Genomic DNA, 21,156 nt, shown 5'->3' with positions numbered 1-21,156 from the left:
AGCATATTTTGTACTTCCTATGGGAAAGTTGTATAATTATGGATGATGGGGGTAGCAACCTGATCATACTTCGAGATGTGAAGGCTTGGAAAAACCGCCCCCCAAAAGAATCAAGGGAAAAAATGGTTTTCCGTTTTTTCCGAGGACTTTTTTTGGTTTTTTTTCCCTGAAAAATTGGAAAACTTGAAAATTTTTAGAAAAATTAAAAAAACCTCTTATGAAATATTTTCTTTTAGAATGATTAATAAAATGTTTAAGACAAGGTGTTCATATATTGCTACCTTTCACTCCCCTAAAATGTTTTCTAATAACTATGTAATAGGAAGACTTTTATGTAAGACTAGCTAGAGTATCAGATCACTAACAATTCCTGTACTCCCAGGACAAGCAGTACAGTACAACTCTCAAATTCAAGAGCAAGATGCATTTCTGCCCCCAGGAGGCACTGCCATTTTCACAAGAGAAGGAAGAAGGATTCAGTGCTGCCTTTGCTTGTGGGCTTTCTCTATTGTTGACTTTTGATCCAGAGGTTGGTGGATCTGCTCCTGTCCTCCTGACTAGGCCTCAAAGGACTGGGAGTGGACACTGGTGGCAGTATCCATTCATTCCTGTAGAGATTAGAAACAAGCAGCTTATTGCCCTGCTTGCTCAAAAGCCTCAGGAAAGAAGACAGAGCAAGTGTAAAGGATTTGGAGTTGGAAGGAACCTGACTCCTCCTGGCCCTGTGACCTAGAGATCCACAGCAGTACAGAAGCAGCTCAAAGAAGCTGAAAGAAAGTATACTGCTTTATTGAAAAGTAAGTTTAAATTTTTTTTGTTCACAGTTAACTCTGAGGAGACCTCTCCTCCATCCATTACTAAATTTGTACATGCTGTAGCTTAGTGTGTATATATGCAAGCTAGCCACTAAATTACATTTTTTTTTTCACCTTCAGCAAAATGGTGTGACCAACTTCTAGCATATGGAAACGTCCACGCTGCAAGTTATTCTGAGAAAAAAAAAGTGCCTTGCAAATACTGTCAAATTAAATATGCATTTCCAAATGTTACTAGGATGACCAAACACATCCTTGTATGTAAAAAGTGTCCTGCAGACATTAAAAAAAATCCTTCATGGGTGTAAGCAAGGAGAAGGTAGATCATGATGATGAAAGTGCAAGTAGCTCTTCCCAACGTTCTCGATCCAGAAGTTGTCCTACTGCTACTGCTTCTTCTATAACATTAGTATCACAAAGGGTTGCCCAACCAACCTCCTCAAGTAACCAAATATTACAACTAACTGTATACAAAAGACTCTCAATAGCTTCATTTGTAGACAAGATGACACCTGAGGATCAGGAAAAAATTGACCAAGCTCTTGCAAGAGCAATATACTCTTCTGGGACGCCATTGTCAATAAATGAAAATGCATCCTGGCAGGAAGCTTTTAAATTACTAAGACCATCATACTATTTGCCCAGCAGACATTCTTTGAGCAAGCCTCTTTTAGAGTCAGAATATGAACATATAATGGAATCTGTAAAAGGAAAAATCAACGAAGCACCGCGTCTTGCAGTACTTACAGATGGATGGACAAATGTGCAGGGAGAAGGAATCATAAACTGTGTGATAACAACACCTCAACCAGTTTTTTTACAGAAGCCTTGAAACAGGAGAGAACAGGCATACTGCAGAATACATCAGTAGTAAAATAGGTGAAGTCCTACAGAAGATTGGGAGTGGTAAAGTATTTGCTTTGCTGATTGACAATGCAAGGAACATGAAAGCAGCATGGGAGATCATAATGAATATATATCCACATATTACTGCAAAAGGATGTGCATCCCATGGGCTGAACTTCCTTCTTAATGACATCATGAAGTTGGTCACTCTGCAAAAGATCTATAGAAGAGCAAAAAATGTTAAGACACGTAAAAGCTACACATATTGTAGCTGCAGTCTTTAACAAGAAGCAGGAAGAAATCTGGGCAAATCTTTAGTTTTCAGAAGTCCATGAAGATGATAAAAATGAAGGATAAGAAGAAGCAGAAACTGCAGATAACGGTAGTTCAGAAAACAAGACTGATTAGATAGTTTCATGTGGCAAAATTTGTATTCAGTGAGTCTTGGTTATCTATTTCCTTTTTTCCTCTGCTCTTTTTCTAAAAATGAGGGCTTTCTGTATCTGCTTGACATTGTGGAGGACATTTAAGTCCAGAATACATAATAACTTTCTTGTTTTACTATAATGTTAATGGTTTCTTCTATTTTCAATTTTAATTTTTTCCTGCTTCTCATAAACTGGCAAAAACTAAGAGATGATAGGTTCCTTAGAGTTCAGCAGCTTGTAGCTCCATTTGCAACAAAAATTAAAAACATTTTAAAGTAAATTCAATTAGTAAATTTGGAATTATTGTCTGAATAAACTATACGTTTAAATTTAATAAATATACCAAACATGATAATTTTATGAGCAAACCAGGTTATACATAATGCATTTTATGTTCTTAAAGTAGCAAAGTGAATTTAGATCTGTAAAAAGTGCTAAGAAAATAAGAATTGCATATATTTCAATTTTCTCCAAAATTTCCATTTTTTCCCTTAAAAACCCAGAAAAATACGTTTTCCCCCCATGGCTTCAAAATTTCCAGAAATGTAACTTCCATACTGTCTCCAAATTACAAACCATATACTAAAAAAAGTCTGAGAAAACCCATTCCAGAGCAATTCTAACCTCCCACCTTAATTTCACATGTATAGTATAGACATAGAAAAATTTTAACCATAACAATGATGACTATTAGAGATGTAAACATCAAGAGAAGTGTTACAATCACTGATGGCTTCCAAGCACATATCAACAATGTCTCAAACAAAATCACCAGCAGAAGGAGTTTTTGCACTACAGACAGTGAAACAGGTAAGCACTCCAACTTGTTGCTGATTTACACCCAAAAGGATTGCAATTTCAATCTGACACAGGTATTGCACAACCCCTTCTCTTCTACCCCAAGCTGCTAAAGAGCTACTTGGGGTGCCTATCTGATTAAAAATTAACCTCAAAACCTACCCAAGGTTGCCAACTTAAAACATTTTTTTACTGGCAATCTGCAACATTTTTACTGGCAACCAAACATTTCTTTTTCTTTTACTGATGTGTATTTTACATAATGTAGATGTAACCCTTCTACCAGGCCCAGGACAAGGGCCAAGTTCAAATCTGAAGCTTTAACACCAATCATAGTAAAAAAGTTTGGTTGTCAGTAAAAAGTTTGCAGATTGTCAGTATTTTTTTTTCTTGGGTTGACAACCTTACTTGACTGAAGCAATGGTTTTATAACTTGCTGCTTCTACCCAAAGAGTCCCTACTCATCCGCACAACCCAATACCCCTGATTGTACCCTGCATGGTGCTGTGCTTCCAATTCTCCCCCCTCCCCCACCACCTTACCACCACCAGCCCCACTCCCCCACCCTGGCCATAAAGAAGAACTACCGTCTGTCTACCTACAAAGTAAGCAGCATTACATGTGAAAACTGGAGACAGCACCAGCAGCACGGGAGAAAGGGAGAGGAGGACTGGGCTAAAAAGACAGCTCCATGAACAGTGCTGTGCTTCCACTCAGACACCAGGTGGCACTGCTCTACTCTGTCCATGCATCAAGGCCTGCCTCTAGTCTCATTCCACAGGGTTTCAGTCAAGCTCAGGACTCCTTACTGATTGCTCCTTTTTGGTTTCTTTTTATTTTTCCAAGCAGACTTTACACGGACATTTTTAGGCTTGTTATTTATGAACTGTCAGTAAATGTATGGAAAAAACTGGTAACACTGAAACCCCTCCCTATGTTTGATCAATACAGTGCATAGTACAACAGACAGGACTGCTTTGAACATGCATGTTACTTCCATCAGATATTCCTGACACAGATCATCTAGTTCATTTCTGTATTACAAGACAGGAACAAATTTACCTAGGTCATGCCCAAAGACATTTTGTTCAACCTCTTCTAAAAAAAAAAAAAAGCCACAAAAAACCCCATGAAGGAGTTTCCATGACCTCACTAGGTATCCTGTTCCAGTGCTCGACTGTTCTTATGGGTTGAAAGTTTTCTTAATATCTTAACTGAAATTTCCCTTACTGTAAATTAAGCCAATTGTTTCTCTCCCAATTCTCTATGGACATAGAGAACAATTGATCAAGGCACTCTTTATAATAGCCTTTTGCACATTTAAAGACTGTTATTAAAGTCACCTCCCCACCCAGTCTTTTTTCTGAACTAAACAAACCCAATTCTGTGACCTTTCTTCATAGGTCATGTTTTCTAATTCTATTATTTTTCCTATTGCTCTTCACTGCTAAGTAGAGTGGAATAATTATTTCCAGTTCTTATACATACAAACCATTCTTGTTAATACATCCCAGAATAAGATATGTGGGGGGAGGGGAGGTTGTTTTGTTTTTTTGCAACAACACCCCTTTGTTGATTAATTCAGTTTCTGAATCCCTAAAGCCCCTGGGGCAGCTGTCCCTACTTCGTATTTGTGCTTTTGACACTTTTTTTTTTTTTTTTTTAGAAGTAACACTTCGCACTTTATTTAATTTAATCTTACTGATTTCATATAATTTAAAATAAATTTTCAAAATAATTTTGAAATACAGTCCACCAAATGGTTACAACCCTTTTTCAGTGTGGTTCATGTACAAAAGTAATAGTATAAATGCATACTTGTACAGTTTGTCATAAGCTAAGAATACTGAATCACTTCTAATAATTGAGTCACTCAAAGTAGTAACATAAAAGCCAGACTCTTATTTCTACATTCCTTAAATGTCTTCTAACTGCTATTTTGGCACTTGCACACAGTTTCTGATCCTATTCTGCATGCAATGCAGACATGCAAGGGTCCACATGGCTACTGGGCATGCACAGTAGCCTGCACTCTGGCCAGGCAAGTACACAGTTCCATATGCTAGCCCAGATGTATGTAAAAATCACACTAACTGGGCAAAATCCTATGATTAGCAGATGGTAGATGCTAGCGAAGAACACTCACCCAGAAAATAGGAAGCCCAGCCCCCCTTCACCTGGAGGATATTTGAATTGACATCTCACTGACTTCCCAGCACAATACTCAAACTATAAGACCACAGGCTGGGCATCGTTGGTTTCCCTGCACCCTCATCTCCAGCCCTCCTTTTGAAACGGGTCTGCTGGGCAGCCAAGAGATAGAGAAATGTGGGGTCAAGAAGAAAAAAAGCTAGTGGAGGTGTACTCAGTGACATGGCTACTCCTCATGAAGCAAGGGGGTCCTAGGTTCTAGTCCTGGACACCTGTTTCCAAAAGGACAGAAATTTCTCCATTGTTGTTCATTAATCTTATCCAATGACTATTAAATGAAGGTGGCAATTGCTCAGTTTCAGGAGGAGGACCGGATAATGTCTGACCTATGGCCTGGTGATTACTGCACTGTGCTAGAATGTCAGAGGAATGAATGTCCAAACACCCTCTGGGCAAAGGGAGCTAGAACTTGCATCTCCTGTTTTCTGGGCAAGTGTCCTAACTGATAGGTTATTAAGCTAAAACATGGGAGTTCCTCCTGGTTTTTGCCAGGCTAAAATTTGGAGACAGATTCAGGCTATGTACAAATATTTGGTTTCTACTAGGATAAATCACTACTCATCTGGAAAGAATGAGTGTACAAATGTTCCAGCTTTTTCACCCAGAGGAAAAATGGCCATTCTGGGAGAGAAATAACCTGATTCCAGCAAGGTAAAAGTTGGTCACAGGAGAGTTTCTCTTTGAAAAAGGAACATCTGAACACTTTCCTGTGGCTTAACTCCTCAGGGGGGACGGGGGACTAGGAGGAGTGGAGTCCTGGGGAAAGACTCCTGTGCCTTACAGAAACTGGGGTCACACTGGTCTGGGGAAAGTGCAGGGGGCAACTGCTCCAAGCTCCTCCCCTAGACTGGGGGGGGAAGGAAGGGAGAGGCAACTGCCAGCTGTTCCCTGAAGGCTTCTCTATACACCAGTCCCCAGAACGAGGGACAGACTACGCAAGAGGCTTTGCTGTGTTTCTTCATTCACTTGGCTCTCAGGTCTGCCTGCTTCTCATGCTGGAGTCCCTGGTGTGAGAAGCAGGCAGGGGAGCTTTGCCCAACTGTTTCAATCCCCACAGGGACAGAAGGACTGACAGCCTCACACTAGGATCAGCACAGTCCTGCAAAGCCTTAAGGAGCAGGAAAGAGGGAGCATTTGCAGAATGAATGTCTGTACTGCTGCCTCTCCTGGAATCATTTCTAGCAGTGGACATTTTCCACTGCCAGAAGCGAACATTTGTACAGGACCTCAGAAGTAGTTGGATATGCACAGTCTATATACATGGATTAGGATCACATACTGATGTAAGTGCCAAAACCGGATCTGTCCATTTGGACATATAAACTGAACCAGGATTCTGCCTAGGTGTTCTGTTTAATAAATAAGATTTTGACTACTGATGTACTACATCAAATTCCAATATTAGAAGAACAGCAGTGGCTGATAGTGGAACAAATGTGATTTAAAAGCCACCTGTACTGTTCCCTGTACTATGTTAGGACAGCTGAAAATACCCAACTTCAGCGCAGCATAGTGCTTTTCTAGCCAACCTATTTTTTCCTATGCCAACATGCCCATATCCACAACATAGCACCAAATGAGGGGCGAGCCTCTCTGAGCCAATTACAAGTTTAGGACCAAATACCTCAACAGGGCAATAGCAATTAGAAACATATTAGACAGGTTCAAATGCAGAGCCCAGTGCAAAGAATATATCCTTATAACTTTCTTTTAAATGGCAGCATCTGTGCAACTGTACCAACAATATGGAAAAGAATCATGGGAGAGATCTTTAAGGCTTTTTCTGCTGACTTACAAAGAAAACCCTGAAGGATCAATTAATGAACAAATACGTAGACTTGTATTCACTGAATTATGACGACAGCCTTTTCTACAACCTACAATATTTGATATGTGATGTTTTTCTTGATTATAACGTGAGATTTTGGTTAAAATATATTTTTTAAATCACCCTAGACAGTGTTGAATAAGTCTTGTAGTTAAATTGGATTATTTAACTTTAACCATTGACTTTCTTTGTATATGAGCATAAGATGAAATTTAAGAATATTCACGCAAAGTATTTCAAGCTATAGTTCAATATGATTGAAACATGCAGACAATCCATTATTTGTTCTGTAAATAAAACTTTGGTATATCTATCTATGCAATCTTGAATATTTATATAAATGGATATTAACTTAGTCATTTGATATATATTTGTTTTTTTTCTTCTTCCAAGTGTAAATCCTTTTATTGCATGTTCCTAGATACCTGCTAGCAATATATAGTACCAGAGGATTTACAACTGCAGGGATAGAATGCCATCTGCTGCTACATGTGTTGCTACAGCAGGAGAAAACAAAAAGGAGATAACCAAGAAAAAAAACTTGTGTTTTTCTCACATACGTAACATATAAAAATAAGCTTTTTGTTTCCTGAAATAATCGACTTCAACATGACTGCATGTACAGGGGTCTTTATGCAAGAGGCTCATTAGAGATCAAGTACGTAATTTCTGTCACCAACTGAAAACTCAGGCTCTAGACCCACACAGAGCAAACCTCCCCACCATTCAAAGGTCTCTTCTGATTTAAACTTCACAGGAAAAGTCCTCAGAATGGACATTTCTGGAAGGAACCTAAAGAATTATCTTTTTTCACCTAACTTTAGATGCAGATGTGAAGTGATCTGGGATAAGAATACTTGTGCTCAAACCAAGAAGATTCTATTCATGTCTGAAAGGCTGTAGAACTGAGCCTTGCATAAGAGGAAAAGAACCAAACTAATGTATCTATAAATTAAATTATACCAGTGGAAGATAAAGTCTGGCCACAAATGGGACCTATAATGGAAGCTTGATTGCAATTAGGTATGAAGCAGTTCCTAATACAGCAACTAGATTGTGAGGTCTTGAGTAGTTATGACATTTGTAGTTTTATATACAACAAAAGACATACTGATGTGTCAAGTTACCAGTTGGGTTGCCTATAAGAGGAGCTCCAGTCAGGGGTAGTGTACTTTGCTCAAAGGGTCAGTGGGTTGAATGCAGGCACATTAATTTGGGAACAGTGAAACCCTACACATTTCTTACCTCTCTTCCCTTACCTTTTTAAAATAGTTAATTTCTTACAAAAACTCTCCAATAAATCTTAGCCATACTTCGATCAATAGTTAGCCATTTAAAAACATGCACAGTAGTTATGGCACCCATTTTCTGATTTCTCACTTAGAAAAAATAAACTGTTAAACCTGATAATCTCACATAAATTAAGCTGTGGTTTAGTAAGCAAGAACTCAAGTTATATATCTGTTTGTTATACATCTTTCTGGAGCTCTAAGCACTTAAATGTCAACAAAATTATTATTTTTTTCACTGTTATTTTACCCACATCCAGATGATTTTCCCCAATCATTCTTCTGCACTAACCCAACATCACCATAGTCATAGAAGCCAGAACCTCTGATAGACTAGCAAAGGAGATGCTAAAAAAACATGCCATTCACTTACAACACATTAACCTGTCACCTTCACCCAACTTCAGTTCAGACAGCAAGATCCCAAACAGAACTATATACAAAAAGTTTTCAGACGCTAGAAAAATTAAGACAAGATCCAGTATTATTGGACAGAATAGTAATTACAGCACAATCCCAGTTGCAGTCAGTGGGAGTTTTGCCAGTGAAACAATAGAAGAATTGGACCCAAAGCGATTATTCTTTTCACTCTCATTTTTGAACAATGCGTAGTTTGTATTTTTTTAAAAAATCACAACTCAGCTTTGACACTTGAAAGGAACACTTAGTGTCCATGAATAACAGTAATTCAGCATAGCGTAAAATTTTATTCTTCGATATCAGAGCGAGGAGCCATTCAATAAACCTTAAGTACAATTCAAACCCAAAGGGGATAAATTCTTGGGATTGGGACTGTTCACCAGAAAGCATGGGTACAGCACTACATAAGTAAAAACAAAATCTCAGTCACTGTCAGAAGTCTTGCTAAAGATTTGCTCGGGGCTCAAACAAAATTCTTTATCTTTCTCAAGATCAATTGATCTCGTCTTACTGACGCTGTCTTTATAACATCTATATTACGACTGTCCCCTACAGTTAAGGTGAATTAACTGCTGCTTCTTCAAAAATGCATCTTACTTTTCCCTCTTCCCTATTTAAAATGCAGAAAACCAAGTAAAGTGAGAAATACAGTGGAAACTGCATAAATGAGTAACTGTCAAAAGAACAGAACTATTAAAAGAATAAATCTTGTGTACCCTGCTGTGAAATATAACATAATATAGCAGAACCCAGTTAAATGTTTGAAATAAAAATTGAAATGCAAAGTAACCTAAAAGAATTTAATGAATACAACTGTTACAAATGTTAACTCTCTGCATACTGAACCTTGAAAAACATGTAGTAGTAAATCTTTATGGATAACTATGAGACTAACTTAAATAACTTAAGCTTAATCATTCCCAAGCTAATTTCTTCATTTTCTACTATGGCATGTATTCTTACGCAAATATTTAATCTTTACATCATACACGGACTTTTCCATTTTAACTTCAGCAAAGACTTACCTTTGAGGTACGCTGGAGCTGGTCCCCTACGTATGTTTTACGGAACTGATCCAAAAACCATAGAATTGCAAGTTCTACTTTTTCATTACTAGACCGTGGTAACTGGGCATCCATCAAGGATATCAGCTGAAAAACTCTAAACAAGGGAAACATTTTCAGAAGGGATTTTCAAACAAATTGTTTCATTACTTTCATTTCTTTTAGACACCTTTTAATACTTTAGTCAGCTTGCACAGCACTCCTTTTTCTCAGTATCACATTTAAATAAAGCATACATTAGTTATTACAGCAAAAAATAAATCAGGACTCAAACTGCAGTTGTAGAGGATATTCAAATTAAGTTTACAGATTTGTTTAAGGTTCCTAAAAAATACTTAGAAATATTATATAAAGGAACAATGTTGTGTGGGCTTTGGTATGTTTTCTGTCTCATTTTTGTTATACTTCCCCCAGTCATCATTTTAGAACAGCTGCACAAAAGTTCAGTAAACACCAGCCAAATCTTTAGCATAACTGCACTGACTTAAAAGAAGCTACTTCAATAGACACCAACTACAAATCTGACTCTGTGGCAGAGCTGTTGCTACTCATTTTTTACCTTCTGACAATGTAATCGATTGCTTGGACTTTTCTGACTTTTTCTTAAGTCTGAAATACATAATGTATATGTGCCATCTATAAGCCTAAATATTAAAAATGGCCCTCATATTTAATAATACTATAAGAGAAAATCACTAAAATGCAAAGCACCAAGGCAGATTATTATAAGCAGAAATAGAAAAGATGCATTAATCAGCAGCCAACTCTAAATATTTAAGTCCTTTTACTTTTGGTGCAACAGGTATAAAGCCTGTACAACCCTATTTGCCAAAGGGGGTGTGATGGCATCCACAATAACTACTGTTCAAACTGTGGTTCAATAAATGCAAATCAGGGAGAGGGAGAGGCCCATATTTTTAAGGAGTAGGCTCTTCTGTTGAATGTTCTAACTTGAGTCTCTTAATGCCTATTTTCCAAAGATGCTAAGGGCCACAATTCCCATCAACGTCCCCATATACACAACCCATGATAAAAATGAAGGAAGGAAATGTCAGTAGGAAATTAGCACATTTACCATTTAAGTCTATACATAAAGGAACATGCTTATATGTAGGTAGGGTGGTTGCAAACGGTCAGATGATGTATGCACTAATATAGTTGCTCAACAATTAGGGCACTGAAAATGAGTTTTCAGTTTTGAAGTTTCAGTTCTAAGTAACTGTCTTTCTAGTCAGTTCAATATAAAAACCTTGCATTTCAAAATCAAACACATCTCCACCAACTGTAATCATTCAATTTCATATAAATTAAATGCAGCCCTTGAGTCTTTAATCAATGCAATGATGAGACAAGTTTAAAGTCTGAGCGTCTTTTGATTACCTGTAGACATCACAAAGGAAGTTACATAGTCTCCTTCTCCCCCCGACCCCCTTTTTTTACTGCACTTACCGACAAGATAATTCTCCATCCATTGCGTCATGTTCATCAGTACTGGTATAAGTTAACCTTCCTCCTACAACAGTACCCACAAAATACACTAGCCATGCCAGTCGTCCTAACATCAAAAAGATAAAAAGAAAACAAGACTTTAATAAACAACTACATTAGTATAGAGCAGTTCTATGAGATATCACACTGCAGAAGAGATTATCAAGCAGAGTGGGAAAGCTTCATGCCTCTAATATTAATGTTAAAATAAAATGGATTTTATTGAAAAATGGACTAAAAAACTAAACAAATATAGTCAGAAACATTCTTACGCTGATAAGAGGGAAAGGACAGACTCATGAATATATATTTACTTGTACTTGTAAAACACAAAGGTAACTTTAAAATTAAGGCTGATTGCCATATAACAGGAGTGTCAAACTCATCTGACCCTGTGGGCTGGATGAGTAGCGTAAGACTGATCCACAGGCCAGATGATTGGCCCACAGATCCAGGCAGATCCAGCCCATGGATCCCGTTCCCGTTCTCCCCCAAGAAGCTTACCCTTGCTAACTCTGGCAAGTCCAAGACTGTGCCACATGCAGTACCATGCAGGGTCAGTCTGGAGTGGGTGTCACACATGGTGCTTGCTCTGGCCTGCTAGGGACTGCAGGAAGAAGCCTGATACCCCCAGCACTTGGCTACCACCGCAGGAATGAGTCACAGTGCCAAGCATCTTCCTTTGGTGCCACTGGGGCTCCAGTATCACTGCTTTTACTTGAGCACTTGGCAGCCAAGCAGACAAGAGCTGCGGTGCTCAAGCCCCAGCATCACTGTGGCTTCTTCCTATGGCAGCAACCTAGCGCCCAGGCAAGGCCTGCAGTGCTGGAGCCCCAGCAGTGCCATGGAAAGAAGCCCAGCATTGACGGGCTGATCCCAAGCTGCTCCTGGAGTCCAGCACTATGGCTTATTTTACCCCATCTCGTAGAAAGACTTTATAAAATTCTCTGCTCAAGGAGATGGGGTTTTCCCTCACTTGCCCAAGACAGAAAAGCAGGAAGGTCATCCTCTTACCGCCTAAAGCAAAATATGGCTATCTTCACAGAATAACTTCTGCTCTCTCACAGTGCAACTAGATAGGAATCTCCTCTTCATACAACTGCTCCCCAAATCTCAGGTACCTCCTCTCCTGTATATATCCTGGAGCTTACCAAAGGACCCCCAGGGTATATGGGAATTTGTGAAAGGGACAGTACCTAGAAATAAGCACCAATGCCAACATGCAAAGGTGCTTTCTAACTGAAAATTCCCCTGGGAATCATTATCCACAATCATTGGTGCTGTACCAGAGGCAGAACTACTCACTACTATACCATAGGTCAGCAGTTCCCAACACTGGGTCGTGACCCAAATGAGGGTCATGGGGACAATGCTGGCAGCACCGCACAGAAAAGACAAGCTGTGCTACATGCTGGGAGCTCCCCCACTCCCAGGCAGCAACTGCCACTGCACTCCGCTCCCAGCAGTGGCATGCGGGGAAAAAAAAGGTTGGGAACTACTGCCCTAGGCAGTACTACCCCTGATAACTCCACACCCTGCACATTTTCATATCCGGCTCTAGCTCTAGCTCCAGCAAAGGGAGAGGGACCAGAGAGGGAGGAAGGGGAGAGGGATTTCTCAGCAGCAAAAAAAGAAAGCAATATTTCCCTTGGCAGCAACTGTGCCATCACCACAGCTTCTTTGCCCTCCCTGTTATTAGACAGGAGGTACCCCGTTACCTCCCTGTTACTAGAACTACTGGAGGGAAGGTGTGGGGTGATGGAGGCAAGGGAGAGGAAGGGGGAGATAAGAGGCTAGGGTCTTGCTTCACCTCCATTCCAGTACCCCTTAGGTAGTGCCTGGGGCCCATGCCCCTCAAACACCCACCATTATGCTAGTATGGTGTACTGTCCCCAAATGTTAATAATCTAAAGCAGGAGTTCCCATAATGTGATACAGGTACCCCCAGGGATACATGGGATAAATTGTGTACTGGCAGATTTAATTTTCATGACAATAATTGGCATTTAAGGAATTAAAATATAAAATGTATGCTTGTAGGGGTATCTGGGCAGCCAGTAAATCTGGTAGGGGATACAGGATAAGAAAAATTTTGGGAACCTCTGATCTAAAGTAACAATACCAGGTGCTAATACTGTCTCCTGTCTCAAGGAATTAACTCCTCACATTTGGCAATCCTGGCTTTTAAACAAAAGATATTTTTCTAGTTCTCTACTATAAACCGATTCTCTCTTGCTGAGAAATCTACAGGAATGACTGGGTAAGACTCTCAATTTATCTTATAATATTTGGTAATCTAAAACACAACATTTATATAAATCTTTAAAATGTTCAAAATCTGAAAGATATGATGTTATTGCTATTAAATCAACAACAGTTGAACAGGGAAAAAAAACAAGCATCATGGTTGGATATTTGTATTTACCAATATCAAAAACCGTATCATATGAGATACTTGTATCTGGGATGCTAGACAGACAGCCATACCTACAAATTAACACACTAAGCCAACCCTATGCAACTGAACAAAACATTCAAAATAATTAAGGAAGAATAACTAATCATCTTGGAGTACAACAGCAGCCCAAACACTGTATGTATTTGCTTAAAATGATCACTGCTGGCATGAGACTGATGCACACCATAGAATGAAATCTATAAAAAGGTTGCTGATTTGAAGCAACAAATAACCAACTGTTAGAATGGTATATATTTTATTTACAAGTAGCTAAGAGTAAGGAAGAATAACATACAAGGAATGAGAAAAGTATTTTAAACTATAGAAAGTCCTTTCAAGTCTACATTTCCTGATATAAAAGGACTGGGAAGATTTTAAATTCTGTTATTGCAATAGAAGAATTAACAATAGAACATTAGTAAAACAAAATGTGTCTTCATTTGCTCTGGCTGATAGATTGAAAAAAATCAAAAAACCCCCGGTGTCCTATTATATTTCAAGGACTCTACATTAACATGGACAATACTTTACACTAACCATTTACTTTTTCCTTTCTTCTTGATTAGGAATGCAAAAAGAACATATTGCAAAAGGTGGGGGAAAAACATCAAAAAGTAAATGTTCTCTCTTCCATGTAATATGCTGTCATGTGTGCAAACGGAGTAGCGGCTCCAGTTAGATCTTTGTTCTCAGTATTTTTTAAACACTGAAAACAAATATTTAGCCAACAATTTATCCAAAACCCACGTATGTATTCATGTCGGTATTTTTGCTAATCGTATTAAGATTTTCATCCAAAACTTCCCTGGCATGATGGAAACTCTAAAACAAATGCCATAGATTCAGTGGTGACATTTGTCCAATTTTGCTGTGCAATAAGTCATTCAGAGGATAAATCTTGTGCATTAATCTGTGGATTGCAAACAGCTAAAGAAATTACATAAATGGAGATGGAGTGAAAAGACTGCTCAGACAGTATACTGCTACCAGTGTCTACTTCTCCCTCTGCATCTGAGCTTGGTCTCCAGAAAGGAAGCAAAACTCTTGATCTAAATGTGAGAATGGAAGTACAAGTCCTTAGGGTAAACCTCAGCTATTTCTTGAGCTTTCTGACTTTAAACAAGTTATCTAAGAGAGAATTTTCCGTGTCTCAATATTTGTACGCTAAAATACCTTGTGCCTTTTTGCTATTGTGCAGAGTACTCATGACCCCAAATGATGTAAACAGGAGTTTCAGAGTTCACCAACTCCTAAACACACTTTAAGTCTCAAATATGCATGCTCAGCAACTCAAGCACCCATAATTACTGAATGCTTTGCAAATTTCAGCTTTAAACTCTCGTCTCACTTCACCCATCTACAGAAAGAAAGGAAATAAAACCTACTTATTTCATAGGGATGATACAAGAAATCTTTAGATGATGTTTATGTTCGACAACAGAAGCCCATACTAACACAGAAGGGCTCCAAAGAATGCTGCGTCCACCACAGTGACATCTCCTTAGGATCTGCAATTATCCAGATGCCTCATCAACACAGAGAAGATGCTACTGGCCAAACAAAAATCCTCATGCAAAAAATAATCTCTAATTACGCATGTAACAGCTCATTTAAACAATGAGACTCATAACAGGTATTTGCAGACCCACTCCTGTTCCCTGGCTGTCTGATCTATCTTGTATTCCTCCTCCTAATCTTCAACATAAACAGGCGACTGTAAGAGTCTACAAAAAACTGCTTACATTCAATTCATTACTAATTTTTGAAGAATGCAATGATCTTTCCTAGGCCAAGGCTTAAGTCAAGAAGGCCATTTTGGAGTTTGGGAAAAGAGCTGAATAGCCCAAACTTTGACATCAAGGAAAAATGGAACCAGCAACAGAACACAATTGACACCACTAATACATTTCTTATCACAGACCCCACATCTAAACTCCCTGGCTTTGCTTTACCAAGGCGGAGCTGGACAGTGTTGAACATGTTTGTACTGGACAAAGTAGATGCAACTACCTACTACATAAATGGAATTTTATTAAAGACCCCAAGTGTAAGTATGGCAAAATCCAAACTATAGCACATATCATGGAGGAATGTCCTATTTATCATTTTAATGGTTGCATTGAAGACCTGCACCAGGCTACTGATGATGCTCTGGAATGGATATCAATTCTAAAACGGTCAGTCTAGCCTTATCCCTCAATGCCATTGTTTATAGGTTGTTTATAGCTTGTTCTGTCATTTTGTTCCTGTATTCCAAATGAATAAATAAAACTTATTTAAACTGGAGAGAAATAAACCCAACCTGGCAGTACTACTATGAAAACAGTGAAGCACTGAAGTGATCAAATAACCTTAAGGAACAGCCATTTCAAAAAACTGTACAAACAGTTGCTGCCTTGCAGAGCTAAAAGAAGTGCTCAATGAGTCAAACAGCAGAGCCACCATTTTGAACCACACCCTGCTAGGAATTTCAATTTAAACATAAAAACAATTTCTTCGCTGCATATTGAACTATCCCAAATTAAAACATATTTTCTGATAATCCTCCTCCTATTTTTAGCTGGAAAAAATAAACAGGATCTCTACTCTTAGCACAGAATCAGTTTACCGGTATAATTTTCTCTTCTCTATTTCCACTATTTAAAATGTTCAGTGCACTTGCTTTTGCAGCTGCTTAGGCAGACTACATTTTTTCTTTTACAAAATAATTATTGCAGTAATAATCTGTAATTATGGTTTATAACAGCAATAATCCCAAAGAAATCAGTCATTACCATAGATCACAAGTAATCGTTAACTACTGTTAATGACCCATTTCTTGGGGATTATTGTTTTAGTAAACCATGACCGCATCACCATCGATACAGAGAGCAAGACAATATAATAAAATGAGATCTTAATATTATATTAACTTATTTTGTAACATTAAAAGCCATTAAACATCTAAATTAAAGTATGTATAACTAGGGGATATAGCATTTATTGTTCAGCATGAACAGAAATGTTTAGTTTGCAGAAAAGAAACCGAATACTTCTGTAAGGAGTAATATGGATTTAAAATGCACCAAATATTCTCTAACTTTTAACAGAATAAACCCCAAATACTGACCTCTAGAACTAAGTATGTTTACTGACCATTTACTTCTGACCCTATGTACAGAAGAAACCAATCACAGGAGGACAGTACTAAATGCATACTGCAGCTACACAACAAAAATCTGGCCTTCCACAATGGAAGTTTACTGACAGACTGCAAAGGGAAGGTGACAGGTGCATAAATGGAAGAATAAATGAGAGAGACAAAGCGTGTATTATATAAACTAGAATAATAAATATGCCCCCCATTTACATGGGGAGTATTTTGAAGTTGCCAACAAAAAGCAGAATAAATGACAAAACATCAAATTCAAAACAACACTCATGAAACAACATCTGTGTTCGTGAACAAACCATTATATTGTTGATAGCCTCATCAGCTGTTACGGAGCTTGACAAGGGCTGGAGCACCCATGTGCTCTATGCCCTGGGTGGGCGAGTGTTTGGAGCTCTGGCACAGCTGGAGGATAAGTGGTGGCAGCACACAGCAGTGGAGGCAGGTGTCAGGCTGTTTGCCTTACCCACTGCCTACCGTGCCCCTTCTAGCCAACTGCAGCCTGTTCTACTGCTTGCCTTGCTGTAGTGGTGAGGTGGGATGGGGACAAATTTACAACCACCCCCAAATAATTAGATTCTATACACAGAAAATTATAACAAATTTATGAAATTTTTCATGCATAGAATCTAATGATCAGGGGTAGTCTTAAATTCAGAGTCATTTAGGATTCTCACAAACATGGTAATACAACCCAGTGTGCTGTTGACTTTTTCTGCAACACTGTTGGCTCCCATTCAGCATTCAGATTTAAGTACTTCTTAAAAAAAAAAAGTGAATTAATTTCATAGAATTTTGTGAAAGTAGTAAGGCTTATTGCCAATTCATTTATTGCATAGAAAATTCAAACCCAAGCAGTTAAGACCTGTATTTTCAAAAGCAGCCATAAGGTTTGGGTCCTTGAATTTGGAAGGCTCAACATGAGAAACCTGGGCTAGGAACAGACATTGTATTTGTCCCTGGACAAGCTGTGCCTATGCTTGACCCAGTATAGGAATAGCCTGGCACACTGCCCTTCTATCCAAGGTTTAGTGAGTGGCCGAAAGCTCTGTGGCTTTTCTGCCACTGATTCAGTGCTGCAATCTTTGAATGTGTTTTGTGATGTTCTTGGATAAACTGTTAGCACTTCTTATCCTATGAACCTTTTAAGAATTCATCCCAGGACAATGGACACAGATGTCTGAATGGATCACACTTTGTCCCAGGATTAAGTACTTTATCACAGGGCAAATGCAACATCTGTCTGCAGCCATACCCACTGATTGTCAGAAGCAATAAACTTTCACAGCTCTCACTTTCTGTGGTCGGAGAAATTATGCTTTATATTTCTAAAGCTGAATATTAAAAAATTTAAGATACTCCCAAACACAGGCAACTTTGAGATTTTGACCCAAAATGGCTCAGACAAGATAGAGTTTCAGAACTCAACACTTCCTACTTTCCAGTATATTGCTGTCTATATTTAGACTACAAGATCACAACTCCTTCTCATACACACATTAATATTTGTAACTGCTTGTGCGTAACTAGTGGAATACAAAGCACAGTCTAAATCAGGGGTGGACCCGGCCTGCCAACTGATTGGACCAGACTGATGGGCGGGCGCTTGTTAACTGATTGGAGCTGGTCCATGGCTTCCCCTGTGATGCTCCATACGGGACTGAGTCCTGCCCAGGGCAGCCAATGCAGCCTGCCTGCATCTGCTGGGTCTGAACTTGGCCAGTACACACAGCTTCCAATGAGGCTGCTTCTGGTACTGCTGCAGCTGCTCAGGTGCTGCTCAGCTCCCCTCCAGCAGCAGCTCCTCCTGCTCCTGTCCCTACTGTGTCATTCTGGGTGGAGGGGAAGCTGCAGTGGGCAGCTCCTGTCCCAGCATGCAGGACGCTAGCTCCAGCTCCTGGCTGCCTTCCATCCACTCCACTTGCCTGGTGTGATGAACAGTCACCTGTGGGCAGCTGAGTAGGAGGAAGGCTGCTGGAAGCAGGAACCAAAGCCCCGTATGCTGGGGCAGGAGCTGCCTTGCTGCAGTTTCCTCCCCTCACCTGCAGTGGCACAGCAGAGACAAGAGCACGAGGAGGAGCTGCTGCTGGAGATGAGGGCAGCTGAGCAGCACCCAGGTAGATCCAGTCTCACTGGAAGCAGCCCAGCTTGTAAGCTGTGTCCTGGCCAGCAGGCATAGGCTGCCCTGGGTGGCAGCAGGTGGGGGCACTGTGGGGGCAGCCATGGATGCAAGGGCCTGGGCGAGCTGCTGCACACGCCCCCGCCTCCCTCCCTTCCTCACCCCTACTGGGCTCCTGAGACCTAGTGCCCAGGCAGGCCCCTCCCCAGCCAAGTGCACATGCCTCCCAGAGCAGAGGCATGCAGGAAGTGGACTGCCACTCTACCCTGGGCCTCAGCTCTGCAAATCCCTGCCTACAGAACCAGAGATCTGCCCCAACCCTGGTACTGCACTGTCCCCCACCCCATGATCCCAGGGTCTCCTTGGAGACTGGCTGGGAGCAGTGCTATCATTGCCCTGCACCCCCCACCCTGTGATCCCTGGCCTCGACTGCCTGTCCCACTCCCAAACACCATTCCCCACCTGAGGCCCCATCCCACATGGGGAGTTTTGGCCAACTGTTGAGGGGGGAGGGAGGGCAATGCTGACCCAGCCCATGTCAACTCATCAAACCTCCCTATGTGGGCTGAGGGCCCAAATAATTGCTTACCACTGGTATAAACAGTAAGAGAAAAAAATGCTGACCTTCCTGAACTGTGAGTTCTAAAGGATTCCTACTGGAAGAATGCAATAGCTTTTGGTAGTTTCGTGCATTTTGATCAAACAATTGTACAAGCAGTGCGCAGGTTTTTTCATATTCACATCTGCTAACTGTGCACAGTTGCTCCAACTGCTGAAATACTGTAGCTGTATCATCTAGTGGATCTTCCAAGCCATCTCTGAAATACATACAAAAAAAATGTTACCTTATACACACAATTCTTCTTTGAGATCTGCCTATATGAATATTCATGTCCAGGATCTATCATATCTAGTATCAAACTAGAAAAGTAAAAAATTCATGCCCACTGGGGGGATATGGTAGCATTCTTCTGGTAGACTACATCAGTTCCATGTACATGAGGGAGTATATCCTGTCCAATTCAATTCCTTTTTAGAATGTTTGTCAGAAAGAAAGGCAGTACAAAAGCTTTCTTTTTTTTGAGGGTGGTGTCTGCACATTCCTACTAATGGGAGATTAGCATGCAGTATATTTATCAGAGGATAGCGTGTAAGTTCTAGGCAAAAACAGACTACCTTATTAAACCAAACATCCGAATTTGATGCCAACAATGTTTACCAAAAGTAGCTGCTACTCTCCAAATCTTTTACATGGGAACACACTTTAGACAAGCTAGAAAAAGAAAGATGTGGCCCTAATACAATGCATCTGTAAGTCAGGAAGTACTGGATTTGTGGCCAAAATGTATGCATGCTCGCTATGTATCAATCTTGGAGGACATTTATTTACACAGGGTTTCCCTTTTCACGTATCTATCAAATCTATTAGACTTCCTTAAGGCCTGTTCATGTAATGGCATTCTTTCCCCAATTACAAGGCGTAAGTAGAACTCTTCTGAGTATACTCCATACCCTGTACTCCTGGGACCACACCTGGGGAAGAAAACATATAGCTAAATATGATGCGACGAGAATGCGGGCTCATAACATATTTGCCATTATGTATTTGGTTAGAGCTGTCCAAAGGGTGGTCCCCTGACAGGTTAGCCTGTGGCCCTCTGGGAACCACTCCTCTCATCACCTACTGCTGTTATTTCCACCAGGGTATCCAGGCTCCCTCTCCCTCTTATAGCTTCCACTTCTTGCCCCTCCCTCTAGGGGCTCCATATAGCCTGGGGGCACCAGCACAGAGTACTGACACGTGGTGTGACAGAGGCACTGGTGCAGCATGCAACTAGGGAGCATGAAGCCACCAGCCCTCAGAAGTTGGACAACTCTGTATTAAAGGATAGAAAGACCACTGAGGCCCCAAGTTACTTAACTAGAAAAGTTAATGAGTACTAAAAATACAATTCTAATATTATACAAGCCTTAGTCTGTCTGTCTTTCTGTCCATAACGCTTTAATTCGCACTCTGATTGGCTGACTGAAATAACCAGTCAGAGTGCTCCAAGAGCATTCGGACAGGAAACAGCATGGCAAAGCACCGCCATGACAGCGGGGACACAGGGAACAGAGTGGGGGGGGAAGGAGGTGGGCCCGTTCTCCCCTCCCCTAACCAGACGAGAAGTGGGGGTGGGGTCAGATGCAGGAGGACGCGGAGATACCAGGCCGCAACAAAAGCTGTCAGGGAGGGAGGAG

At 40.2% G+C, this 21,156-nt stretch overlaps 1 protein-coding gene across 3 annotated transcripts in view; it reads right to left on the bottom strand.

The window, feature by feature from the left end:
• RANBP17 (RAN binding protein 17) overlaps positions 1–21,156 on the bottom strand; it is a 329,610-nt gene that overhangs the window by 263,929 nt on the left and 44,525 nt on the right. For 2 of the 3 annotated variants that reach the window (XM_019506533.1, XM_019506535.1), the window contains 3 exons: positions 19,540–19,733; positions 11,149–11,254; positions 9,661–9,796 (listed from right to left, as the gene is read on the bottom strand). In XM_019506533.1, coding sequence (XP_019362078.1) covers positions 9,661–9,796; positions 11,149–11,254; positions 19,540–19,733 — 436 coding nt within the window. The remainder of the gene's footprint in view (positions 1–9,660; positions 9,797–11,148; positions 11,255–19,539; positions 19,734–21,156) is intronic. The other variant, XM_019506534.1, reaches the window with a different exon arrangement.

The sequence above is a fragment of the Gavialis gangeticus genome, unplaced genomic scaffold (genome assembly GCF_001723915.1).
Source record: "Gavialis gangeticus isolate Ggan-Ray unplaced genomic scaffold, GavGan_comp1, whole genome shotgun sequence".
Classification (NCBI taxonomy): domain Eukaryota; kingdom Metazoa; phylum Chordata; order Crocodylia; family Gavialidae; genus Gavialis; species Gavialis gangeticus.
This window is presented reverse-complemented; position numbering and strand designations above follow the sequence as displayed.